The following is a 27,500-nucleotide window of genomic DNA, read 5'->3' on the forward strand; positions in this document are numbered from 1 at the left end:
ACTATCGGTTCTCCGAACTACTCAAAATTTCCACTACCGGTTCTCCAGAACTGGTCAGAACCTGCTGAAACCCACATGTGGTCCAGAGCTAGCCTTTTGGGGTGAAGGGGGTGACTGTTTTTCGCACTTATGACCTTCGCAGCATCCCCGGGATCAAAATTCAGATGCTTGGCAAGTGTTTCATACTTATGACCGTTGCAGTGTCCTGGGGGGGGGACAAAAGTCCCCTTTTGCGGACAAGCAAAGTCAATGGGGGAAGCCAGAGTCACTTAACCAAGTTATTAATTTAACAACTTTAGTCATTCACTTAACAGCTGTGGCAAAAAAGGTCATAAAATGGAGCAAAACATGCTTAACAAACGCCTCATGTAATGACAGACCCTTTGGGCTTGGTTGTGGTCGTAAGCCGAGGATTGCCTGTAACTTCAAGGCTGGTCCGTCATAATTTCAAACATTCGTTAAGCAACCAGTTATAAGTGAAGAACTAATTGTATTTAATTATAGTTGAGACTTTTGCGGGATTTTAACGTGACGTAGGGAAAAGTCTGATGTTTGCCTACTAGAGCAAGGGTGTGAAACTCAAGAAAATGAAAAAAGAGGTGTTATATGAGGTGTTATGAGCCGAGGTGGCGCAGTGGTTAGAGTGCAGTACTGCAGCTACTTCAGCTGACTGCTAGTTCAGCAGATCAGCGGATCAAATCTCACCGGCTGAAGGTTGACTCAGCCTTCCATCCTTCCGAGGTGGTTAAAATGAGGACCCAGATTGTTGGGGGCAATATGCTATTTAGTATACTGTCGATTGTTGTAAACCGCCCAGAGTCCTCGGAGACTGGGCGGTATAGAAATATGATTAATAAAATAAATAATAATATAAATGTACATTAAGGATGATATATGTCTAACCAGCAAAATAGAAAAGAAATTGAAAGGAAAATGTGGATAAATATAAGATTGGGGTTGCTCCAATAGCACCTTGACAAAATATTGAATTGAAGATGGACAAAACAACGGAGAGAGGAGTAGAGGGACAGGTAGGAAGGAGAGAGGAGAAGGGAGAAAAAAGAGATGGAGAAGAAGAAAGGGAAAAGGAGAGGAAGAAAGGGAGGGGAAATCAGAGTAGGAGAGAGGGTTAGAAAGAGAGGAGGAGTGGGGGAAAGGAAAGAGAAGGAGAGAAGGGGAAGGAGAGGAGGAAAGAAGAAAGTCGAAAAGAATAGAAAAAGGGAGGGAAGGGTTAAGAGGGGAGAAGGAGAGGAAGGGTTGCTGTGGAAGAAGGGAGATAGGGAATGGTAGAAGAGCAATTCCGAATAAGTTTTAGGATGAAGAATGAACCAATATGTGGAAACCTAAAGATAATACGTGTGATAAGAATGGTTAAAGAGAGTGTACGTTTATATATGTTTTATGAGAAATAAAAATAAAAAACTTTTATATATATAAAAAAGAAAAACTGGTCACGCCCACACTGGCCACGCCCACCCACCCCCACCCACCCCAAGGTCAAACCCAACCAGGGATGAAATCCAAAAATTTTCCATACCGGTTCTGTGGGCGTGACTTGGTGGGCATGGCAGGGGAAGGATATTACAAAATCTCCATTCCCACCCCACTCTAGGGGAAGGATACTGCAAAATCTCCATTCCCTCCCCACTCCTGGGGGAAAGATATTGCAAAATCTCCATTCCCACTCCACTCTGGGGCCAGCCAGAGGTGGCATTTGCCGGTTCTCTGAACTACTCAAAATTTCCGCTACCGGTTCTCCAGAACCTGTCAGAACCTGCTGGATTTCACCCCTGAACCCAACCCTCAATGAAATTGAGTTTGACACTCCTGTAGTAGAGCAAGAATCATGGTTAGTTCCTTGTCTGTCAACTCTGAGCTTCTTCTGGCCTCCTTCCTCACTTGGTGCACTCAAAACTTTGATAAAAAAAGATTTTGTTGGCGCCACCCGCCCTCCGCCCTCCGCATGGCTGGTTCTTTTGGTGGGACCACAGGACGACCTTGAGAGAGAGGTCCCAAAAGTGGCACCTCCTGCTTGGTCTTGAGCTTCAGAGTTTTTCCTTCCACAGAAGGCTGGACAAACGTAGAAGTTGGACTCTTCCTCAGTCCCCTCGCAGGCAGCAGAGATAAAAAATAATTAGAGGATAAAAATAAGAATCCCTCTCTTTAAAACCAGGATATTCTCCACCAACAAAATCTCTTCCTCTCATTAAGGATTGTTTTTTTAACCTCTTGTCTCGTTATTTGTTTTTATGCCCATTATGGTCCATTTCTCCACCTCCCACTCCTATTCGGAGTAATCAGAGAAGGTGGGCCTGGGTGGGCTCGCAAAACCCCTTGTCTCGGGGAACCAAATAGGGATTTCTCTCTTAAACTAACAACCCTCTCTTTCCATCCCCTGCCCCCTCCTTTCTCTCTCTCTCTCTCTCTCTTTTTTTTTTTTTCATGCAGGCAAAAGATCATGCAAAAATGGGAATAAGGGAGGTGAAAATTCGCTTGAAGCAAAAGGTACTTGAAGTATGTATTTGGGGGTTGGGGAAAAAACACAGAAAGAAAAACAGAAGAAATGCTCGGGCCGGGAAGTGGGGGGGGGGAGGAGAAAAAAAAAAAGAAAGGAAAGAAAAGAAAAAAAAGGCATTACGTGATCAATAGAGAGCTGTTTGGTGCTGTGTTGTTAACACACTTCAAAATGCATTACCAGCTGTCCCGCATTTTTTCCCCCCACTGTTATAAATATTCACAGACAAAAAGCAAATACATTAAGGCCTGACGTGGGAATGGCTGTTCCTTCGCTTCCCCACAAACGGGGACGCGGCCAAAAAGAATGGAGGCTGCCCACTTCAGGCCTGCGAGGGTGCCATCTTTCCTGGGAGCAAGCCTAAAGTGTGTAGTTGCCGTGTGTTTGGTGGCCCTGAGCCAAAAGAAGCATGCGGCTCGCGGGCCTCCTCCCCGGATTAAGCACCGTGCCCCGTTCTTTGCACCTTCTGGCGCATGCCGATCTGACAGCCCAAATGATAGCGGGGCGGGTGTCACCTTACACTTCGGAGAGCTTTGTTCCCACCAAAACAGGTGGGAACACGTTTGGTGATGGACCCTAACGTCTTCCATCATCACGTTGGCTTTGACCGGGTGGAAGAGGAGAAAAGCAGAAGACAGGGAGCAAAAAAAGGAAAGCAAGGAGCTGAAGAACATCTGGTGAAGTTTCCCAACAAGGGTCCCGCTTGGTTGAGGAACCATTCTACAGAGGAATTATTGAGTCTGTCATCTGCACCTCCATAACTGTTTGGTTTGGTTCTGCAACCCAACAAGGCAGACACGGACTTCCGAGGATAATTAGAACGGCAGAAAAAAACAATGGCTACCAACCTGCCTTCCATGGAGGACCTGTCTACTGCACGAGTCAAAAAGAGGGCTGGGAAAATATCTACAGACCCCTCGCATCCTGGACATAAATTGTTTCAACTCCTACCCTCAAAATGACGCTATAGAGCACTGCACACCGGAACAACTAGACACAAGGACAGTTTTTTTCCCGAATGCCATCACTCTGCTCAACATATAATTCCCTCAACACTGTCAGACTATTCACTAAGTCTGCATTACTATTAATCTTCTCATCGTTCCCACCACCCAGCTCCTCCCACTTATGACTGTCGGACTGTAAACTTTGTTGCTTGTATCCTTAAGATTTATATTGACTGTTTCCCTATGACTATCATTAAGTGTTGTACCTTATGATTCTTGACGAATGTATCTTTTCTGTTATGTACACCGAGAACGTATGCACCAAGACATATTCCTTGTGTGTCCAATCACACTTGGCCAATAAAGAATTCTATTCTATTTTATTTCGAACAACTGTTGAAAGCAGTTATGGAAAACGCTCTTCTAGATCAGACCACGGAAAGGCATTGGGTGGCCCAGAACGCTTGAAGGAAGCGTCAGAGAAAAAGCATCAAATGAAACTTCAGCAGATCTTCTTCAACCCTTTGTTTTCTTTCCGTTCCTATTCTCCTTCTGCAATTCTCCTCCCTTTCATCCTGACAAAGCCAACAAGACCAGGGGTGGGATTCAGCCAGTTCAGACCAATTCAGGTGAACCAGATACTAATTTTACATCTGGTTCGCCGAACCGGTAGTTGCAAGGACTGTCTGGCACCACCCACCCCGCCCTGCCCCTCCCAGGAGTCTCCACACGGCCCATTTTGGATGCAGGTAAGTGCAGGGCCCGCGTAGAGACTCTGGGAGGGTGAAAAAGGGGCCTCCTGGAAGTTCCAGAAGTCTGGAAACGGGCTCGTTTCCGGTCTCCGCAGGGTCTCTGGAGCCCGGAGGAGGCCATTTTCGCTCTCCCAGAAGCTCCAGAAAAGCCTCCAGAGCTTGGGGAGGGCAAAAACGCCCTCCCGCCGCTGCCGTGGTGCAGGAGGCCAAGTAGGCCACGCCCACCATGGCCATGTCCACCCAACAACCAGGCAGAGAACCGGTTGCTAAAATTTTTGAATCCCACCCCTGGATGAAGACATTATCTTGGACCTTGAGATCTTCCACAGATGTTCTCCAGGAACAACTTTCTGTCTTCTAGGCCCACCAGTTCCCACTTCTCTTCCCCAGATACAACTCCAGATTTTAACCCTCAATTACAGATATCCGTTTTATAAGTGGAATTCAACCAGCGGGAGAAAGAGAGGGAGAATAAGAAGAGAGCTTCTTCTGGCTGATGGTGTCCCTCCATCTTCTGGCTGACTTAATTTGAGGATCTAACCCCAACTGCCACTCTCCATTTCTTAGCATTAGCACAAAAAATGTCCCGCTTTTTTAAGAGAACAGCTCATCTTACATTTCACCTTTGAGGTTCCAGTCGCCAAATAGGAGTGACGGCAGCGGGAGAAATTTTTTAAATGCACCGAAGACAGGGAAGGCTGTTGTTCTTTGACTGCGCATAGCAATGGTGACCCCTTGGATATAATCAAGAGTCTTTTCTCTGCCCTTGGTTTGCTCCAACGTTGGCTTTGAATTGCAAATAAGAAAACGCTGGCTTGAATTCTGCAAAGGTCAGCTTGGTGTCTCGGAGGTCCTTCTCTAATACGATCGTGACGATTAAATGGCGCTCCCTGCCTATCCTGTCTTCATTTGTGGGATGGGATGTTTAAAAGCATCGGCGGCTTCGTTCCAGCTGCCCGTAAGTGAATGGCTTAACAGAGTGCGGTGCCGTTTCTTGGGTTTTGTAAGTCAAAGAAAACGGCCTCGGCGGGGCCCATTCCCAGCATTGCCTCCGTTGAACCCCCAGTTCCGTAGAATCGGCCAGGTCAATGGCAAGAACAGAAGAACAGCATGATAGTTCCAGATAGTTGCATTTTGTGGCCACCTGCAAACAAGCTTTTGACCTACTTGCCATGTTCAACCGTGGTCTTAGAGGCATCTTCAAAGGGGTTCCAGCACCGATGTGGTCCTCTTTTATCAACTTTTTTGTTGTTGTTGTTCTAACCCAGGGGTGGCAACCTTAAACACTCAAAGAGCCACTTGAAACCATTTCCCACAGAAAAGAAAACACCGGGAGCCACAAAACCCTTTTGACAACTAAAATGAAGATAATACTACATATATCATTTTTTTTTTTTACCTTTATGCTCCGTATAAAAAAAACTGTAGTGTGTTGCATTTATGAAATCAACGACCTGCTACAGAGAAAACGTATTTTTATTTCCACATATGCAACAAAAACATTTTGAACTCTGAAAAAAAGAAAAGATGGGTCGAAAAGCTCAATAAATCGGGTGTTGCACATTGGCGGTTGTGACACATAGTTTGAGCAACAGGGAGCTGCAACAGAAGGATGAAGGAGCCAAATGCGGCTCCAGAGTTGCGGGTTGCCGACCCCTGGTCTAACCAGATATGGCCTCCAACTTTGTCACAAAGTAGTCTTCCTGCTTCGTCCTGGGGGCCTTCGCTTAGTTAGCGGGAGTTCTACAATGACAAGATGGTGGCGTCCTGTTTATATGAAGTCTCTTCCTGGATGGGGAGTCCTTCTTTCTTTTTAAATTTTTTACAGGTTCTTCATTTTCTGTGACACATTTGTGTGTGTGTGTGTGTGTGTGTGTGTGTGTGTGTGTGTGTGTGTGTGTTGGTCCCTTGTGGAGAACCTTGGCTCAATGGAAGGTCCCTCTGCTTTTTTTCTATCTGGAACGAGGTCCGTTCCAAGCTTTGTTGGGTTGAGGTCATCCTGTGCCCCCCAAAAGAATGCTTTCTAATTGGCTATCAGCTTACCGGTCTCATTAGAGAATTTAAGCCAGAGGAGAACTTGAGGGGGCAGGTCAGAGGTCAACCATCAAAGCAGCCGGTCTTGAGGTCACATGTCTCTATATATTTACCAGGCATTAGTGCCTTCGACATTGTCACAAAGAAGTTTAAACTTGAAGCTTCCTGTACAGCTGGCTTTATTGCGCGGCAAGCCTTTTCATTATTTCTAATCTTTAGGGACATTGTGCGGCAGCCATCTCTGTCCTCAACTTGGCCAAATCTCACCTGGCTCATTATACAATGTCCCCCCCCCCCGACATCTTCCCCACAGTCCTGTGCACAAGCCACGGGCTCTCGTAGACCCACCTGGCTTTTAACCCGCTGGTTAATTAACCTATAAACAGAGTTACGGGTTTCTGGGAAATTGTAGAAGCCGCAACGGGCATCCTGAATAGAGCTTTTCGCCCTCAGAATCAAGAGTGATGTAATTCTATTTATTCTCCCGGGCAGGACATCAGTGAAAATGGCTGTTCGGCCATGCCAGAAGAGCCGACCTCAAGGATGGCGCCGTCTCCCTTGGCTGAAAAGAGGGACCCCAAACTCCGAGATGACAGACGACCCATCACCGTTCATTTTGGCCAGGTAAGCTGTGGAGGAGGTGACTTGAAACTTCCTCTAAGAGTAAGATTGTCAAAGGATGTCTGCTGGGGATGGTGGGCCCCCATTGCACCTTCCAGGACCTCATCATCTATAGCAATAGCACTTAGATGTATATACCGCTTCACGGTCCCTTAGAGCCCTCTCTAAGTGGTTTACAGAGTCAGCATCTTGCCCTCAACAATCTGGGTCCTCATTTTACTGACCTCAGAAGGAGGGAAGGCTGAGTCAACCTTGAGCTGGTCAGGATCGAACTGCTGGCAGTGGGCAGAGTTAGCCTACAACACTGCATTCTAACCACTGTGCCACCACAGCTGATAGATAGATAGATAGATAGATAGATAGATAGATAGATAGATAGATAGATAGATACTGTGTTTCCCCGAAAATAAGACCCTGTCTTATATTTTTTTTTGAACCCTGAAATAAGCACTTGGCCTTATTTTTGGGGAGGTCTTATTATTTTGGGGCATGTGGAGCAAGATGGGGCTCCTCTTGCTGTTTTACCTGATTTCCAGCTCATTTAAATATTTTCGGGGAGGTCTTATATTCGGGGGGCAGGCTTATTTTAGCGCATGCGCTCAAAAGCCTGATTGGGCTTATTATCAGGGGAGGTCTTATTTTTGGGGAAACAGGATGGATAGATAGATAGATAGATAGATAGATAGATAGATAGATAGATAGATAGATAGATAGATAGATAGATGAGATGAGATGATAGACCGACAGACAGATATAGCACTTAGACTCATATACCGCTTCACAGTGCTTTCCAGCCCTCTCTAAGCAATTTAGTGAGTCAGCAACTTGCCCACCAACAATCTGGGTCCTCATTTTACCGACCTTGGAAGGACGGAAGGCTGAGTCGAGTTTGAGCCGGTGAGAATCGTAACTCCTGGAGTGAGCAGTGACCTAGCCTACAGTACTTCATTCTAACCAGTCCGGCTCTGCTCTGGAAACTCTCTTATTTTGTACCGCCAAATTTAGAAGGCAATAATAACCCAATTTTAGTTGGTTGTTGATCATTTTACTTGATTGGGATAGGGAATAACCCAGAAGAACAGTGCAAGGCCATTCTCCATCCCCTCCCCTTCACTCCCAAAATTGAGGGAAAAATGATCCCCAAAATTTTGGTGCGACTTCTTCTGGGCCTTCACTGGAAGGTCCTTCTCAACCATCAGAATGATGGGCTATGTTGCCTATCCTGGTTCTCTTATTTCTCTACCCTCAAGAGCCCAGTCTTACAAGGAAGTCACCATGGGTCTAGGCCAGTGGTGGGCTGCAACCGATTTAACAATTGGTTATGTGAGCGCGCGCAGCGTTCAAAATACAGCAATTTGAAGCTCAGCTGCTTACCTTCTAAGGCAGCCCCGGTAAGTAGAACAGCAGAGGCGTGGAAATCAGCTGTGACGCGCGATTCAGCTGAGCCACAAAGAAGGAAATGTAGGATAGGATAGGGCAGGTGGGCGGGGCCAACTAATTGTTGGAACTACCAGTTCGTCCGAACTGGTCTGAACCAGCACCAGCCCACCACTGGTCTAGGCCAGTGTCTCTCAACCTTGTTGACTTTCAGACGTGTGGACTTCAACTTCCAGAATTTCCCAGCCAGCGTAAGTTGAAGTCCACACGTCTTAAAGTCTCCCAAGGTTGACAATGAGAAACACTGGTCTAGGGCCCACCCCAGGTTTCTCTGGCTGCCGAGGGAAGAATTCATGAAAGATCAATCACTCATAATCAGAACCTTCACAAACTACCAGGAAGAAATGGAAAGCTTCAGCAATGGACAATGCCGGCCAATTGCCCCTAAGTGGCACATGGAGCAATCAGGATGTCAGGGAAATACTTTAACAGCTGACCAGCTGCTGTAATGCTGTAATACTGTATTGATGATGCAATGGTAGCAATGAGTCAGCAGGGTTATTTGACTGTTACCACTTTAAGAGTCTGTATTATAAGAGAGGCCCTGTTGGGGTGTATCTCTCTCTCCGTGTGTGCTTTCGTCCTGTAGCTGCTGATTGTTTGTTTGGCCTTTGCCTAGTATGTGTGTGTATATATTCTTTTCTAGAGATAAACCACTATTCATTCTTACAAACCTCTGTTTGATGTGATTGCTCCTGGGTTGTCTCACATAGTCACACTGTGTGCACTCTGACAGGTCATGGGCCCAGTCCAAAGAGAAGGCCACTGGGACTAGAGAAACCAGAGGGAAGAGAAATCCAGTGCGAGCTTGCTCCAGAGTCAAAGGGGTTGTGCATCGTGGTTTGATAGTGGTTAGTGGCTTGTGAAAGAAAGCAGGCAGCATGGCCTCCATCGGGAATAATGGGAGGAGGTGTCTTGGCTGAATGAGACAAACTACCTCTCCTGGAATGTAAAGATGGAGATGTACCTGCGGAGAGAAGAGTTGTGGGACGATTGTTACTAATCCACCAGGAGTCCTGGATGATGGGGACCAGAGAAGAAAAGAAAAGGCATTAGCCAGCATAATTCTGGCTTTGGAGGAGAGTCAGCTGATAACACGTGAGGGGTCAGCTGTCTGTGAAAGAGTGCTGGGAGGCGTTGCGCAGTGTGTATATTAGAGGGGCTGAGGGCAGTGGTGAAATCTGAACCGGTTTACTACTGGTTCACTGGCTGCGCATGAGCGCTGTGTGCCAAATGCGCAGTGCACACCAAAAGGAGGCTTGGGAAGGTAACTAGAACAGCGCATGGGGGAGGTGATCAGCTGTGGCGCGCGATCCTCAGAGCCTTTTTTTTCTTTTTTAAAGCATTTTTTTTACGACCGGCTCACACGAACCGGTTGTTTAAAAATGCATTTAACAAGGTAAAAAAACCGCTGTGATGATCACAGCTGTGGCGCGCGATCGCCAGAGCCTTTTTTAAATCTTTTTTTTTAAAAAAAATTAAAAAACGAAAGTTTATATTTTTTTTATATTCAAACAACCAAACACTACACAATCAATTATCATACTTCATTTTATCCCCACCCAACCCCCCTCCCCCATTCCCCCCCCCGACTTCCCAGAGCAAAAACAGGATATAGCATTTAACAAGCTAAAATATGCTAACTATTACAGAATTCAAAACTCTCTCACACTTGTTAACTTCCTTTTTAAAAATTATACTTCAACCTTCCTTTTATAAATTCTCTTACACATTTCACATTTATATAAAAAAAGAAAAAAAAAACACAAAACCATAATCTTATTTTAAACATTTTAAAATCTCTTAATACATTAGCAGAAAATTCTCCAAAATATAAGTTTCAAAACTTTCAAAAAATTATCCATTAAATTTTGAGTTATCCACCTTTAAACTTCAATACTTTAAAACTACAATAAATTTTTTAACCTTTTAAAAGCAGGAAGTAACAACACTCGGGCGGATGGGCGGAGCCTCATGCCCCCCCCCCATCGCTACCGGTTCTCCGAACCACCTGCCACAATCGCTACCGGATCGCCCGATCCGGTCCGAACCGGGAACATTTCAATCCTGGCTGCAGGCAGTAAATTATTGCTGACAAGGAGACTGTATAAAGCACAACTAAAGCGGAGAGAGCATGTCCACACATCTGTAGGCTATGAGAAAGACTAAACTCTGTTTGATGTGATTGCTCCTGGATTGTCTCTCGCATAGTCACACTGCGCACATTCTGACACAGGAGTTTCAAAAGGTCCCAGTCTGAAGTTTGGGGGTATATCTAGTGCAGTGATGGTTAACCTTTTTGGTGCCCAAAGCATGCATGTGCACATGTGAATGCACGTGTGCATGTGTGAACCCCTAAAATGCAATGCGAGTGCCGCACCCCCAGCACCCCGTTTTGGCTTCCACGTTGCTGCTGTTGTGACCCAGGCCCAAGTAGGTATTATCGGACGCAATCAGTTTGAAAACAAACAGACTTTATTAGAACAACTGGGAATTAACTCATTCTCAGCGTAGATCAAACTAATTCAAAACAAACTCTTCATAACACAATTCTTCAGCTTTATCACCAACCTTGGTCTAATTAGGCAACCTGCCAAAGGCTTTTCTTGGCAAAAGTTCAGAAGCAGAAGACGCCGACAAGAAATAAATGCAGCAAGACAAGAAACAAATCTATCAACGTCGTTTTCTGAAAAAATTCCCAAGAGCCGTTGTTGGTCTTTTAAGCCTTATGGGAGGGGCCAATCATCTCTTGGCCTTACTCCTCAGTCGTCCTCTCTGCTTTAGCTGCTCCTGCCTTCTGGCAGCTCTTCCCATACGTGCACTAGGAACAGGCTCCTCCTGTTCCTCTGCCTCTCTGCTGTCAGCCTCTGCAGGCTCTGTAGTCCGCACCTCACTCCCCGATGGCCCTGGCCCCATCTCTGCTTCCGATGCAGAGCCCTCAACCGGGCCTTCCCCAGCCTCCAGGACTGGCCCCTGTTCTTCCTCAGCCTCATCGCTGTCTGACTCCACTGACAGCACTGCAGGCTGCTGGCGGATCACAACAGGTGCAGGAGGCTTTCCAGGCCCAAAACGGGCCCAGGGGGGCCTCGAGCAGCGCCCCACACCCGTTTTGGCTTCCAGGTTGGTGCAGGAGGACTTCTAGGCCCAAAACGGGGCACATGCACGAACCCCCAAAATGCAATGCAAGCACCCCCACGCATGCACCCCTATGCATGCGCCCCGTGCATGCACAGCAGAGACCCGAAGACCACCTAGCCATTGGGAGGCTCGTGCGAATGCTCCATGGTGGAGCTGAGCTGGACGATGGCTCGTGTGCCCGCAGAGAGGGCTCTGCCATAGGTTCGCCATCACCATTTTTATCAGGTTCGCCTGATACACCAGTTGCGTCCCTTTCTGGATCGGGACTCCCTACGCACGGTCACTCAGGCACTCGTCACTTCCTGCCTGGACTACTGCAATGCTCTCTACATGGGGCTCCCTTTGAGGAGCACCCGGAGGCTCCGACTGGTGCAGAATGCGGCCGCGCGGGGGATTATGGGAGCGACGGGGCGCTCACATATGACACCTCTCCTGCGCGAGCTGCACCGGCTGCCGGTGGTCTTCTGGGTGCGCTTCAAGGTGTTGGTGACCACCTTTAAAGCGCTCCATGGCTTAGGGCCGGGGTATCTACGAGACCGCCTTCTGCCGCAAATAGCCTCCCACCGGCCAGTACGCTCGCACAGAGAGGGCCTCCTCAGGGTGCCGTCCGCCAGACAATGTCGGCTGGTGACCCCCAGGGGGAGAGCCTTCTCTGTGGTGGCACCTGCCCTCTGGAACAATCTACCCCCAGAGATACGCACGATACCAGACCTCCGGACTTTTCGTCGGGCCCTAAAAACTTATTTATTTCACCTAGCCGGGCTGGCTTGATCCCATCCGTTTCGGTTTTAATTTGAAATTGGTTTTAATTGGGTTGTTTTAAATTTTGGGCCGAAATTATTTAATTATCTTTTAAACTGTTTTTAAATTTTGTATGCTCTGTTTTATCTCGGCTGTTCGCCACCCTGAGTCCTGCTGGAGAAGGGCGGTATACAAATTAAATAAATAAATAAATAAATAAATAAATAAATAAATAAATAAATCACGGATCTAGTCCGTAAGATATTTTCAAGAGTCTTCCTGTATTTCCGAGCGAGCCGCCTCCCCTCCTTGCTAAAGAAAACACCCCCCCCACCCCCACCTTTCATCCTGGGTTCTCCCATCCTTCTACTGTCGGTTTTCAACTGTCTTTTTCGTTCCGTCCTGGTGTCAGCCGCCAGTATCTTAGGATAATAAGCACTGCAGCACCCTTCGAAGAGAAAAAAGCAACAAATGGGGGGGTGGGGGTGGATGGAGTTGGAAAATCAATTAATGGCTCTTTAATAGCAGGCTTCATATTTCGGTATTGACTCTTGTGGGTTGCAAGCTGGCTGTTTTTAAGATGCTCTCTCTGCCATACGTTTGTGAAAGCCAGCCTGGATGAAGCGACTTATCATGGTTGTTAGTTGCGAAGTCGTGTCCGACCCATCGCGACCCCATGGACAACGTTCCTCCAGGCCTTCCTGTCCTCTACCATCCTCTGGAGTCCATTTAAGCTCACGCTGACTGCTTCAGTGACTCCATCCAGCCACCTCGTTCTCTGCCATCTCCTTCTTCTTCTTTTGCCCTCCATCGTTCCCAGCATTGGGCTCTTCTCCAGGGAGTCCGTCCTTTCTTCTCATTAGGTGGCCAAAGGATTTGAGTTTCCTCTTCAGGATCTGGCCTTCTCAAGAGCAGCCAGGGTTGATCTCCTCTGGGACTGACCGGTTGGATGGCCTTGCAGTCCAAGGGACTCGCAGGAGTCCCTTGGATCCACCTACCTACCTACCTACCTACCTATCTATCTATCTATCATCTATCTATTGTTGTTGTTAGTTGCCAAGTTGTGTCCATCCGATCGCGACTCCATGGACAACATTTCTCCAGGCCTTCCTGTCCTCTACCATCCCCCCAGAGTCCATTTAAGCTCATGGCCGACTGCTTCAGTGACTCCATCCAGCCACCTCATTCTCTGCCGTCCCCTTCTTCTTTTGCCCTCCATCGTTCCCAGCATTAGGCTCTTCTCCAGGGAGTCCTTCCTTCCTTCTCATTAGGTGGCCAAAGCATTTGAGTTTCCTCTTCAGGATCTGGCCTTCTGAAGAGCAGTCAGAGTTGATCTCCTCTAGGACTGACCGGTTGGATGGCCTTGCAGTCTAAGGGACTCGCAGGAGTCTTCTCCAGCACCAGAGTTCAAGGGCCTCCATTCTTTGGTGCTCAGCCTTCCTTATGGTCCAACTTTCACAGCCATCCATTGCAGCTGGGAAAACCATCGCCTGGACTATACGCTCTTTTGTTGGGCAGGGTGATGTCTCTGCTTTTTAGTATGCTGTCTAGATTTGCCATAGCTTTCCTCCCCAGGAGCAAGCCTCTTTTCATTTCTTGGCTGCAGTCCCCATCTGCGGTGATCTTGGAGCCCAGGAAAATAAAATCTATTTGCCAGGGATTGAGAGGGCCGGATGCCATGACTTATCGTTACAAACATGAATTTAAGTTTGCAAGCTTTTTGGTAGGCTTGCAAACCTCGATTGTAGTCTTCGTTGGGTGACCCTTGCATCAGTTGGAGTGGCGACGTTGAACGGTTGGAGGTGATTAAAGAATTGCTTTCTTGGATGGAATGAAATGGAATGGAATAGAAAGTGGACTGGACTGGAATGGACTGGAATGGACTGGAATGGAATGGAATGGAATGGAATGGAATAGAATAGAATAGAATAGAATAGAATAGAATAGAATAGAATAGAATAGAATAGAATAGGAAAAACAAGGAAGGAAGGAGTAAAGAATGAAAAAAGAAAAAGGAAGGAAGGGTAAAGGAAAGGAAAATGAGAAAAGGAAGATAGGAAGGAGGGAAGGGAAAGGAAAGGAAGAAGGAAGGGAAGGGCAGGACACGATGGAAAGAAAGGAAAGGAAAGGAGGGAAAGGAAGAAAGGAAGAGGGAGGGAAGGAGGAAGGGAAAGGAAAGGAAAAACAAGGAAGGAAGGAGTAAAGAATGAAAAAAGAAGAAGGGGAAATGAAAGGAAAATAAGAAAAGGAAAATAGGAAGATAGGAAGAAGGGAAGGGAAAGGAAAAGAGGGAAGGGCAGGGCAGGACACGACAGGAAAAAAAGAAAGGAGAAAGGAAGGGGAAGAGGAAAGGAAAGGAAAAAAGGAAGAAAGGAAAGGATGAAGAGGGAAGGAAGGGAAGGGTAAGGAAAGGAAAGGAAAGGAAAGGAAAGAAGGAAAGGAAAGGAAGAAGGGACGAAAAGGAAAAGAAAGGATGAATTGGGAAGGAAAGGAAGAAAGAAGGAAAGGATGAAGAGGGAAAGGAAGGAGAAAGGAAAGGAAAGAAGGAAAGGAAAGGGAAAGGAAAGGAAAAAAGGAAAGAAAGAAAGGGGAAGGAAAGGAAAGGATGAAGAGGGAAGGGAAGGAAAAAGGAAAGGAAAAAAGGAAAGGAAAGGAAAGGATGAAGAGGGAAGGAAAGGGAAAAGGAAAGGAAGGAAAGGGAAAGGAAAGGAAGAAAGGAGGAAAGGAAAGGATGAAGAGGGAAGGGAAGGAGAAAGGAAAGGAAAGAAGGAAAGGAAAGGGAAAGGAAAGGAAAAAAGGAAAGAAAGAAAAGGGAAGGGAAGGAAAAAGGAAAGGAAAGAAGGAAAGGAAAGGAAAGAGGAAAAGGAAAGGAAAGGACTCTTTTCACCCCCTTCATATGCCAAAAGAAAAGAACATAAAATTACCCGCCGGGGCCCAGGGGCTGGAGAGGCCACTTCAAGATGCCAAGATGCAGAAGGAGACTCGGAGCAAATTCCTTCCTCTCTCCCCCCATCCTCTCCCCGACCCAAACGATGCACCAATCCAACGGCGGTCAATAACCCACCCCCCCTCCCAGTTTCGGCAGTAGCGGCTGCATTGCTCGCAGCCCAACCAGCCCCGGCAGAGCCGGCCTTAATTGAGTTGTGCTGTCAGAGTGACAAACACATTTGCATAGAGTCTATTTATTTTGTTCGCCGAAGTCCACTGGCTGCTGTTTGGAGGGGGGAGGGGGGGCATCCTTAATCAGCCGGCTGTAAGTCAGCCGGCAGCTCCTCACTCCGGCTGTCTCTGTCCGAGGCGCTTTTCTTCATTAAGTGACAGATTAACTGAAGGGGACGAGGGGTCTGTGTATGTGTGTTGCCGAGCCTAACTGCAACATTTAATTTTAACTCATTAAGGGCTCACCCAACTGGAGTTGACAGTTGGTCATGGGTGTCTTGTCCTCCCACCGGTCGCAGTCATTAATCTGCTCACAAAGAGGACCGGATGGAGCTCCACCGCCTGCTGGCTGAAGTGACAACAGCAGAAACAACTTTCGGCTGTGCACGGCGTTGTTATTGTCGGCATTGTCGTTATTGTTTCCGCTTCCCCAACCCAACGCAACGTGGTTGGGAAGCCTTCTCCTGGTTTCTTCTCACTTTGCATTTTTGACGTATGGGAGGGTCCTCGCGTGTCTCCTCTTCGGAGGAGCTGCCTTGGTGGCGGGGCGAGTTGTGGCTTTTTTGCCATGGAGGTAAAAAGACGGGAGAGGCCCTGATTTGTGGGTCTCCCTGTTCTGCTCAAGAGGAGCCAAATTGCTTTTGTGATCCTAAAAGGTAAAGGTTCCCCTCGCGCATATGTGCTGGTCGTTCCCGACTTTAGGGGGCGGTGCTCATCTCCGTTTCAAAGCCAGCGCTGTCCGAAGACGTCTCCGTGGTCATGTGGCCAGCATGACTCAATGCCAAAGGCGCACGGAACGCTGTTCCCTTCCCACCAAAGGTGGTCCCTATTTTTCTACTTGCATTTTTTTTACGTGCTTTCTAACAGCTAGGTTGGCAGAAGCTGGGACAAGTCACCGGAGCTCACCCCGTTACGCGGCGCTCGGGATTTGAACTGCTGAACTGCCGACCTTTCAGTCGACAAGCTCAGCGTCTTAGCTGCTGAGCCACCTAGTCAAACTGGGCTTCTGCAGGAACTTCATGAGAACTTCATTTGCAGTTCATAAAGGTCCGTGTAGCCTTCTCCTAGTATTTTTTTTCCCTCCCCGATTTCCATTTCTTGCAAGTTTCCATCCGTTACATTGACCAGGAAGCTCACAATAGATTCCTGCAGTTGCCAAGTTCACCTCGCTGAAAGCGTGATGCCCTTTTTAGGAATCTGCGCTTGTATTTCTAGAAGGTTTCTTGACTGCCACCGATGCCGGAAACATATTTGATATGCGCGCACACATAACCTTCAGGAGAGATAGTTCTTCCGTCCAGGTAAATCAAATACAGGTTGCGTGTTCATCTTAACGGCAGCTGCTATGGATTTGTGTCTTTGAGTTCAGGAACCAGCCCCCACAGGGGGAAAGAAGGAGGAGGAGAAGGAAAAGGAGAAGGAGAAGAAGAAGAAGAAGGAAGAAGAAGAAGAAGAAGAAGAAGAAGAAGAAGAAGAAGAAGAAGAAGAGGAAGAGGAAGAGGAAGAGGAAGAGGAAGAAGAAGAAGAAGAAGAAGAAGAAGAAGAAGAAGAAGAAGAAGAAGAAGAAGAAGAAGAAGAAGAAGAAGAGGAGGAGGAGGAGGAGGAGGAGGAGGGGGAGGAGGAGGAGGAGGAGGAGGAGAAGAAAAGAAGAAGAAGAAGAGGAGGAGGAGGAGGAGGAGGAGGAGAAGAGGAGGAGGAGGAGGAGGAGGAGGAAGGAGAAGAAGAAGGAGGAGGAGGAGGAAGAAGAGGAGGAAAAAGGAGGAGGAGGAGGAGGAGAAGAAGAAGAAGAAGAAGAAGAGAAGAAGAAGAAGAAGAAGAAGAAGAAGAAGAAGAAGAAGAAGAAGAAGAAGAAGAAGAAGAAGAAGAAGAAGAAGAAGAAGAAGAAGAAGAAGAAGAAAGTTAAGGTTTTAAAAACCGGCCCAGCTTTGTGCCTTTTTTGCTTTCCCGCGCGGTTGGGTGAATTTTCTGCGTTTTTCCGCCAGAAAATGTATGCCGTTAGTTCTCCGCTGACAGTGTCCTTGAGGATTTGACAGTGAAATTTTCCAGCCGCTGCTCTTCGTTAGGATCCTGGCGCTGTCTAACAAGGCAGCCGAGCCGCCCGCCGCCGCCTTCGCCTCGTGTTTGTTCTCGCAGGGCTCGGGGCTGCTGCAGTCAGCGCATCGACCAAGGCTGATCATTACAAGGGCGTTCGCTACCATGAATAAAAATGTCACACCCGCTCCTCCCGTCTCACAGCGGTACAAAATGTCAGCCCTGTCAAACACACATTGCGAGGAGCACGGAGCGGTTGGTACAAATTGGAAAGCCGAATATTCCCTCGGCTTTCTGATATTCTCCATTTGAAGCGGGGAGAAAAAGAGTTGTTAACCTATTAGCTGTGATTCTTTCTTTTTTTAAAAAAACGCCCGCTGAATCCCCTGGAATGGACAGGTTTCTGGCGTGTTTGGGGTAAGGTGTGTGGTGGGGGGACACAAATCGGCCTCTCGCGAGTTTGGGGAGACCCACCTTTTCCTTCCTTGGTCTCGGAGGGTTTCAAGGAGGGACGTTTCTGTGATGGCCTCGTTGTTGGCTTTTTGGAAAGCTTGCAAAGATTTTCTCAAGCATCTCGCAGCCCGGTTGTCAAGGGTTTGACGGATGAACCCAACTGAAGCAAGCATGCCCCCCCCGCCTCCCCCCCCCGAGATGATCCAAACTCTTTACGGAAAACTTGATTGAGTACATCACTTCGGCACAGTTGAAGGCAAAACCAGATCTAAATCTTTCCCGTGCGAACTCCTATAGTTAAAGTTCAAATTCTTCCACCCCCAAATTAGTCCCGGTCACATTGTCCAATAGATATTGTTTTGAGAAGGTCTTGTTGCTTTCTGTAAACACCTCCCAAAAGGCCCTTGGTTCTCATGCTGACATCTTGATGTCTGGCCCATGTTTTAGCTCCCTCCTCGCATAGTTGGCAAGCTGAGATGCGATGATCGTTGCAATAGCAAGACGGCTTTTGAAGCTTGACACTGGCAAAGGAAGTGAACTTGGGGTGTGCCCCCTTCAGCTGGTGGTGTCCGTTGGAGGAACAGTAGAGGCTGGATGGTTTAGATCAGTGATGGCTAACCTTTTCTGGACTGAGTGCCCGAAGTGCGCGCATGTGCCCGAACCCCCAAAATGCAATGCATGCGTGGCCTCGCACACACACTGCCCCCTGTGCATGCATGTGTGCCCCCAGCATACACACACCCCGTGCATGTGCGTGGGGCTCCCTGCACAAACACACACACATGTGCATGTGTGTGTGGGGGCCCACACTTGACCCATGCATGCATGGCAGAGACCCGAAGACCAACTGGTCGGCGGGAGGTGGTCGTGCATGCGTGGTGGAGCTGAACTGGGGCAAGGGCTCGCATGCCCATAGAGAGGGCGCTGCGTGCCACCACTGGCACGCGTGCTATAGGTTCGCCATCACAGGTTTAGATCATAGCATTGTTGGGACTTGACTTTACACAAAAGTGGTACGTGGTTTTTGTCATTCAGTTTTCATTTTGTCCCTCCTCCGGCATTCTTTCTTTAATGACTCTATTCCACTATTTCTTTGATACGAGTGTAACTCTTGTCCTGCAGTGAGTTGGCCATGTCAATTTGGCCGTAGTGAGTTGACCGTGGTGAGTTGACCGTGGTGAGTTGGCCGTGGTGAGTTGGCTGTGGTGAGTTGACCATGGCAAGTTGGCTGTGGTGAGTTGACCATGGCAAGTTGGCTGTGGTGAGTTTGCTGTGGTGAGTTGACCATGGTGAATTGACCATGGCAAGTTGGCTGTGGTGAGTTGACCATCATGAGTTGGCCGTGGTGAGTTGGCTGTGGTAAGTTGACCATGGTGAGTTGGCTGTGGTGAGTTGACCATGGTGAGTTGACCATGGCAAGTTGGCTGTGGTGAGTTGACCATGGTGAGTTGGCTGTGGTGAGTTGACTGTGGTGAGTTGACTGTGGTGAGTTGACCATGACAAGTTGGCTGTGGTGAGTTGGCTGTGGTGAGTTGGCCGTGGTGAGTTGACTGTGATGAGTTGACCATGGCAAGTTGACCATGGTGAGTTGGCTGTGGTGAGTTGGCTGCAGCGAATTGTCATAGACCCTCGGGGCTCGGAGCCTGATAGAGCCATCTCAGCTGGGTCAATGGACCAGCGATAGACTGAGATAAGACTGAGATAGACTGAGATAAGCAATAAGTTGGCCAGGGGGTTCCATCTGAGGACCGGGAGCAGTTGCCGTCCATTAGCAATACGGAGGAGGTACCACTACCTGTAACCCAGGTGTGTCAAACTGAATTTCTTCAAGGGCCAGCTGGGGGAAGGGGGGACGAGACGGATGCCTCCTGCAGCCCTCTGCCAGCCAAAATGGGGCATGGGGAGTCTGGAGGCTTTCCAGGCTAAAAATAGGGCGCACCGCACCCCCCATACCCCATTTTCACTAGCAGTGGCACCGCAAGCCATTTTGCTATTTCCAGACCAACCCCACGGGCCAGATCTAAGCACCGCGTGGACAGATCCTGCCCCCGAGACCTTAAATTTGATACCCCTGCTGTAGTCCATTTTAAGAGCCAGTTAAAACAGTTGTTGAATTATCTCTTCCCCCCCCTCTCCCGTTGTGCGTCTGGTCGTTTTAACCACAAACCAGCTGCAGTCATTTTAAGCCATCTCCGCCGGCTCCAAATTGGGCATTCACGGCGTTTTCTCGACGCGGCGCAAGTAATTAAGCGATTTTTTTTTCCTACCAGAGTTTCCCCCGTTTTTGACCTTTCTGCAAATAATGCGTTTTGCTGCCTCAACAAATGAACTGCAAATCAGAGGCTGTTTTCCGCATAACGATCCATGTCTCTGGTTTTTGAGCAGAGGGGAGGGGTCCAGAATTCAGAGGAGACACCCACCACACGCCCCCCCCCCACAGATCTCACCCATCGTCCCTTTTCCCCCCTCTCAATTTCGTGACCTATTTTGGCAGATCGATACAGCTGGTCCTCGACGTACGACCGTTCGTTTAGTGACCGTTCAAAGTCACGACGGCGCCGACAAAAGGGGACTTAGGATCGCACTTTCGCACTTATGACCGTTGGCAGTATCCCCAGGGGGCTAGGTGTCAGGTGATCAGAATACAACCAATTTCTACTTACGACGGTCGCACAGTGTCCCCGCAGATCAGGTGATTTACGCTTCCGACGAGCAAGGTCAATGAGGGAAGCTGGATTCGCTTAACAACCGGGTGACTAAACTTAACCGCCTGAAGTGATTCGTTTAACGATGGTGGCAAGCAAATGTCCACGGGGAAGGCGGATTCGCTTAGCCACCGGGTTACTAATTTAAGAACTGCACAGATTCCCTTAAGGATGATGGCGAGAAAAATCCTAATCAAAATGGGGCCAAACTCACTTCAGAAGTGTCTCACTTAGCAACCTAGAGTAGTGGTCAAAATTGTGGAAACCTTTTGGGAAAAGAGGGAAGGAGGGAGGGAGGGAGGAAGGAAGGAAGGAAAGAAGGAAGGAAGGGTAGTGGTAAAAATTGTGGAAACCTTTTGGGAAAAGAGGGAGGAAGGAAGGAAGGAAGGAAGGAAGGAAGGAAGGAAGGAAGGAAGGAAGGAAGGAAGGAAGGAAGGAAGGAAGGGTAGTGGTAAAAATTGTGGAAACCTTTTGGGAAAAGAGGGAGGAAGGAAGGAAGGAAGGAAGGAAGGAAGGAAGGAAGGAAGGAAGGAAGGAAGGAAAGGAAGGGTAGTGGTAAAAATTGTGGAAACCTTTTGGGAAAAGAGGGAGGAAGGAAGGAAGGAAGGAAGGAAGGAAGGAAGGAAGGAAGGAAAGGAAGGGTAGTGGTAAAAATTGTGGAAACCTTTTGGGAAAAGTGTATATTTGAGGTTTGATGGCTCATAACACCACTTTTTTTTTTTTAATGAGTTTCAAGATAATCCTATTCCACTGCTGGAATAGCCTGGGAATAGCCCAGACCTTCACCCAATTGGAAATCTATGGATTTTCCGACTAAAGAAACTGGTTAGTCAGAAGGGAGGGAGGGAGGAAGGAAGGAAGGAAGGAAGGAGAGAGAAAGGTACAGTAGCGGCCAAAATTGTGGAAACCTTTTAGGAAAAGTGTATTTTTGAGGTTTGATGGCTCATAACACCACTTTTTTGTGTGTGTGTGTGAGTTTCAAGATAATCCTATTCCACTGCTGGGAGGGCCAGTTGAAAATCTATGCAGCTGACTAAAGAAACTGGTTAGTCAGAAGCAACCCAGCAATAAAACCCAGTTAACAGAAGCCATCCTTCAGTCTTGGTTTCACATTAGAACAGCTGCAGAACTCAAAGACTTGGTTCACTCCATGGGAAGACGTTGTAAGGCCATCATTTGTGCTAAAGGTTACCCAACGAAGTATTCACTGACATGGTGATCATTTTTGTATATCTTGTTTTTTCTATGGGGATCATTTTTGTCTATCTCGTTTTATTCTACCTGTTTCACTTTTCTTCTGTATCCTGTAACTGCTATTCTAACAGCAAATCCTTCCTAAAAGTGATTGCATGACATTCTTGATTAAATTATCTTTCCGTTGATATACAATTTTATGGTAGTGCTCCAAAAAAAAAAGTGGTGTTATTATTAGCTAGTTTTAGAAAATACACTTTTCCCAAAAAATGTATTTTCCACAATTTTGGCCACTGCTGTTAATGTTGAGCTCCGTTGTGGTCGTACGTCGCGGAGTGCCTGTATTGAAACCCAGAGGGAGCACCAAATTCCAGCAATGGCTGCGAACAGAAAAAAACTGATGCAGGGAGAATTTACAAGCATCCAGTTTCAGGACTGATATTTACCTGAGGATGCCAATTTTTTATTTTTTATTTTTTATTTGATTTATATGCCGCCCTTCTCTGGAGACTCAGGTTTTCTTTCTTTCTTTCTTTCTTTCTTTCTTTCTTTCTTTCTTTCTTTCTTTCTTTCTTTCTTTCTTTCTTTCCTTCCTTCCTTCCTTCCTTCCTTCCTTCTTTCTCTTTCTTTCTCTTTCTTTTCTTTTTTTTTTAAATTTGATTTATATGCCGCCCTTCTCTGGAGACTCAGGGCGGCTTACAATCCGTTAAGCAATAGCCTTCATTCTTTTGTATATTTTATACAAAGTCAGCTTTTCTTTCTTTCTTTCTTTCTTTCTTTCTTTCTTTCTTTCTTTCTTTCTTTCTTCTTTCTTTCTTTCTTTCTTCCCTTCCTTCCTTCCTTCCTTTCTCTTTCTTTCTCTTTCTTTTCTTTTTTTTTTAAATTTGATTTATATGCCGCCCTTCTCCGGAGACTCAGGGCGGCTTACAATGCGTTAAGCAATAGCCTTCATACTTTTGTATATTTATACAAAGTCAGCTTTTCTTTCTTTCTTTCTTTCTTTCTTTCTTTCTTTCTTTCTTTCTTTCTTTCCTTCCTTCCTTCCTTCCTTCCTTCCTTCTTTCTCTTTCTTTCTCTTTCTTTTCTTTTTTTTAAAATTTGATTTATATGCCGCCCTTCTCCGGAGACTCAGGGCGGCTTACAATGCGTTAAGCAATAGCCTTCATACTTTTGTATAGTTATACAAAGTCAGCTTTTCTTTCTTTCTTTCTTTCTTTCTTTCTTTCTTTCTTTCTTTCTTTCTTTCTTTCCTTCCTTCCTTCCTTCCTTTCTTTCTTTCTTTCTTTCTTCCTTCCTTCTTTCTCTTTCTTTCTCTTTCTTTTCTTTTTTTTTTAATTTGATTTATATGCCGCCCTTCTCCGGAGACTCAGGGCGGCTTACAATGCGTTAAGCAATAGCCTTCATACTTTTGTATATTTATACAAAGTCAGCTTATTGCCCCCACAAACCGGGTCCTCAATTTACCCACCTTAGAAAGGATGGAAGGCTGAGTCAACCTTGAGCCTGGGGAGATTCGAACCTGCAGAAATTGCAGGCAGCTGTGTTAATAACAGGGTGCATTAAACCACTGTACTACGAAGGCTCCTATTGGAACAGTTGCACCTTGCAAGGAGATTGGTCTTTAAAGGAAGGTCCAGAAAAACAGGGGAGAAAAAACAGACCTCTCACCTTTAACTTTGCCGGGAGAAACCTAGGAGGAAAAGCAATGCAGGCAGTCCTTGACTTACAATCATTTGTTTAGTGACCATTTGAAGTTACAACGGCACTGAAAAAAATGCGACTTAAGGACCCTTTATAACACTTTTAAGCATCCCCACGGCCACGCGATACATAGACATTTGGATCCCAGACAACTGACTCGCGTTTATTTATTTATTTATGAATTTCTATACCACCCTTCTCTCTGAGGACTCAGGGCGGTGTACAGCCAGAATTAAAAAACATGCAGTACAAATATTAAAAAACAATTAAAAGATATATAAATTTGGCCCAATTAAAACTCACTATCAATTAAAACATTTAAAACATTTAAAAACATTTAAAAAATTTTTCTTAAGCCAGCCCGGCTTGCTTGAAAAAATGGATTTTAAGGGCACGACGGAAGGCACTGAGGTCTTGGGTTTATGACAGTCGCAGTATCCCGGTGGTAACGTGATTCCCCTTTTGCGACCTTAATTTAATTAATTTAATTAATTCAATTTATACGCCGCCCCTCTCCGAAGACTCAGGGCGGCTCACAATACAACACAAGACCTTCCCGACGAGCGGGGAAGCCCGATTCACTTAACAACTGGGGTTACTAATTTAAAGAACTGTAGGGATTCACTTAACAAAGTTTGGCGAGTAAAGTGGTAAAATGGGGCAGGGCTCCCTTAACAACGTGTCTCCCTTAGCAACATAAAGCTTGTGCTCAATTGAAGTCATAAGCTCAGGGCTGTCTGGATTCTCCTTTTCTCAGTCATCATTGGACAAGGAGTCTCCTTCCTTCACTTCTGCCAAACTAACAGAAAAGACCCTGAAATGGACTTGATAAAGAAACTTCCTTAACAGTGAGGACAATTAACCAGTGGAACCGCTTGCCACCAGAAGTTTACGGGTGCTCTATCACTGGAGGCTTTTAAGAAGAGACTGGACAATCATTTGTCTGGAATGGTATAGGGCCGTGATGGTGAACCTATGGCATGCGTGCCACAGGTGGCACACAGAGCCATATCAGTGGGCACGCGAGCTCAGCTCTGGCGCGCATGCGTGCGCTGGCCAACTGATTTTCGGGCCTTCCGGTCCCACCGGAAGTCGGCAAATGAGCCGTTTCAGGCCTCGGGAGGGCCTACGGAGGGGTAGGGAAGGCTGTTTTTGCCCTCCCCAGGCTCCTAGAAAGCCTCTGGAGCCTGGGGAGGGCAAAAAACGAATCACCCGGCCATCACGTGCCAAAAATGGGGGGACCACGCGGGTGTCGCACACGCAGGTGCAGGGGGGGCACATAGAATTATGGGTGTGGGCACATGCATGCGCTACTACCCCATGCTACCCCGGTTTTTGGCATGCGATGGCAAAGGTTATAGAGTCTCCTGCTTGAGCAGAGGGCTGGACTAGAAGACCTCCCTTCCACCTCTATTCTGTTTAAATTAAATTAATTAAAAGATGTAGGGATGAGCCATGTCTCCTTGTGTTGTGGTCCGCCAGCAGCCAGCACAGTGGCAGTAGATTCAGACAGTGAGGAGGTTGGGGAGGAACGTGGGCCAGTTCTGGATTCTGGAGAAGGCTCAGACGAGGGCTCTGAGTCAGAGAGGAGGCCATCTGGTCTTGCCTCCGGAGTCTGACATCAGCGAGGCAGAAGAACAGTATGAGTCTGTTCCCAGTGTGCACATGCGCAGAGCTGCCAGGAGACAGGAACAATTAAGAAAACAGGGTCGACTTGGGAGTAAGGCTTGGAGATGATTGGCCCCTCCTATAAGACATAAAAGAGAAGCGAACGGGAGGTGAGCTTTTGCAGGAAGCAATTAGTTCATCTGGTCGGTAAAAGCTCTGGAAAAGCTCTGTTTGACTCTGTGCCAAGTTTGGCCTTGCCCTGCGTTTGGCAATTAGTTCTCTGGCAGCGTTCCAAGGGAGATAAGGTGGGTGTTTGTAAACACTCCTCTGAAAGACTGTTTATCAAGCCTTGCGGACTGTAAATGAAAGTAATTTACAGCCGTATGAATTAAAAAAGAGGTTTGCCGGGACTAAGTTTGTGCTGTATACTTTCTAAGGAAGCTTAGGTCAGAAAAACTTGGCTTCCTGCTCTCCTCTACATTTTTTAAGCCCAACGAGTTCAAAAGATATTCTCTACCAACTGCCAGGAGTTTGTTGAGGTCCTTCTGAAGGTCTTGGCTATGTAATACTTTGGGGGTGACGGACGTTCCCTAGGGCAGGGTTCCCCAGCTACGGACCCCAAAGAATACAGCACACACAAAGTCACCACAACAGGTGGCAACCTGGGGCTCTGGAGCCGCATGTGGCTCTTTCACCCCTCTGCTGCGGCTCCCTGTCGCTCAAAATATGCGTCACAACCGCCAATGTGCGACACCCTCAGCACATGATTTATTGAGCTTTTCAACCCCCGGTAGGCCAACCACGGATAAATCCAAGAAAAGAAAAGTTTCAGAAGAAAACAGAATGTTGAATTCGACTATAGATGCTAGTTTTGTGGCTGCTCAAGAAATCGTCAGGCACGGGAAGGGTTTTTGTGGCTCCCGGTGTTTTCTTTTCTGTGGGAAACGGGTCCAAATGACTCTTTTGAGTGTTTAAGGTTGCAGACCACTGCCCTAGGGCAAAATGACTGAAGTTTCCACTTTGCTGCAGCCAAGGGCACGACCGGTGAGACCGCCACTTCCCAAGATCCATCGCTCTGCCAGGCCCGTGAGTAAATTGGCCATTTGCCTGCCTCTAACCCTGCGTTGCTCCTTCATCTTACTAAAAAAAAACAACCACATTCTGCTGGATGGCCTTTGGCAAACTCAACGAGAAGCCAGTCAGGGATGGTGGCCTTGGTCGAGCTGCATAAGTTCTAGGTTCTGCTTGTCTTCTTCTTCTTCTTTGGAGCCGCTCTTAACTCCTGTGGGTCTTTTGACACCTTTTCTTGACTCTGGATGATTCTTTTCTGCAAAGGCTCCTCCGGGCTCAGACGTTCCACTCAAGCTTTAAAACGTAGCAGTGGATGCAAGGAGGAGAAGACCCACTTGTTAGAAGAAGAGGTCTTTGGTGGGCCACGCTTGCTTTTCTTCTTGTTTTCAATGGAAAGTTTAGCCAGGCACTGAGGTCTGGTTTTACTCCCCAACATCTCTAAATTGGGATAATAGCATTAGTGTTAGCGTTTTAGATTTATAGAACGCTTCACAGTGAAGGCTGAGCCAGTGAGAATCGAACTGTTGGCAGTCGGCAGAGTTAGCCTGCAATACTTCATTCTAACCACTGTGCCACCCCAGCAGATAGATAGAGAGAGAGAGAGAGAGAGAGATGAGAGAGAGAGAGAGATGAGAGAGAGAGAGAGAGAGAGAGAGATGGATAGATAGATAGATAGATAGATAGATAGATAGATAGATAGATAGATAGATAGATAGATGGGAGAGAGATGAGAGAGAGGGATGGATGGATGGATAGATAGATAGATAGATAGATAGATAGATAGATAGATAGATAGAGATAGAGAGATGAGAGAGAGAGAAATGAGAGAGAGAGATGGATGGATAGATAGATTGATGAGAGAGAGAGATGAGAGAGAGATGGATAGATGAGAGATAGATAGATAGGAGAGAGATAGATGAGAGAGAGATGAGAGAGAGAGATAGATAGATAGATAGATAGATAGATAGAGATAGATAGATAGATAGATAGATAGATAGATAGATAGATAGATAGATAGATAGATAGAGATAGAGAGATGAGAGAGAGAAATGAGAGAGAGAGATGGATGGATAGATAGATTGATGAGAGAGAGATGAGAGAGAGAGAGATGGATAGATGAGAGATAGATAGGAGAGAGATAGATGAGAGAGAGATGAGAGATAGATAGATAGATAGATAGATAGATAGATAGATAGATAGATAGATATAGATGAGAGAGAGAGAGAGATTTTATTTATTTATTTTGTCAAGCATGTATTTTATGACAGATACAAGTGTAAAAATAATTATAAATACATGCAAAGGATACGAATAAAAGAAAACATTAGGACAGGGACGGTAGGCAGGCTGGTGCGCTTATGCACACCTTTTACAGACTTCCTAGGAATGGGGT

General features: G+C 46.7%; 1 protein-coding gene across 4 annotated transcripts in view; it reads left to right on the forward strand.

Annotated features, from left to right (window-relative positions):
* The window catches only part of DENND1A (DENN domain containing 1A), a 266,239-nt gene that overhangs the window by 216,375 nt on the left and 22,364 nt on the right, over window positions 1-27,500 (forward strand). For 2 of the 4 annotated variants that reach the window (XM_087879478.1, XM_087879480.1), the window contains exons 18-20: window positions 2,449-2,505; window positions 6,741-6,872; window positions 26,066-26,122. In XM_087879478.1, the coding sequence (XP_087735604.1) occupies window positions 2,449-2,505; window positions 6,741-6,872; window positions 26,066-26,122 (246 nt within the window). The remainder of the gene's footprint in view (window positions 1-2,448; window positions 2,506-6,740; window positions 6,873-26,065; window positions 26,123-27,500) is intronic. The other 2 variants (XM_087879481.1, XM_087879479.1) reach the window with 1 other exon arrangement.

The sequence above is a fragment of the Pantherophis guttatus genome, chromosome 16 (genome assembly GCF_059756535.1).
Source record: "Pantherophis guttatus breed Tessera chromosome 16, ASM5975653v1, whole genome shotgun sequence".
NCBI classification, from domain to species: domain Eukaryota; kingdom Metazoa; phylum Chordata; class Lepidosauria; order Squamata; family Colubridae; genus Pantherophis; species Pantherophis guttatus.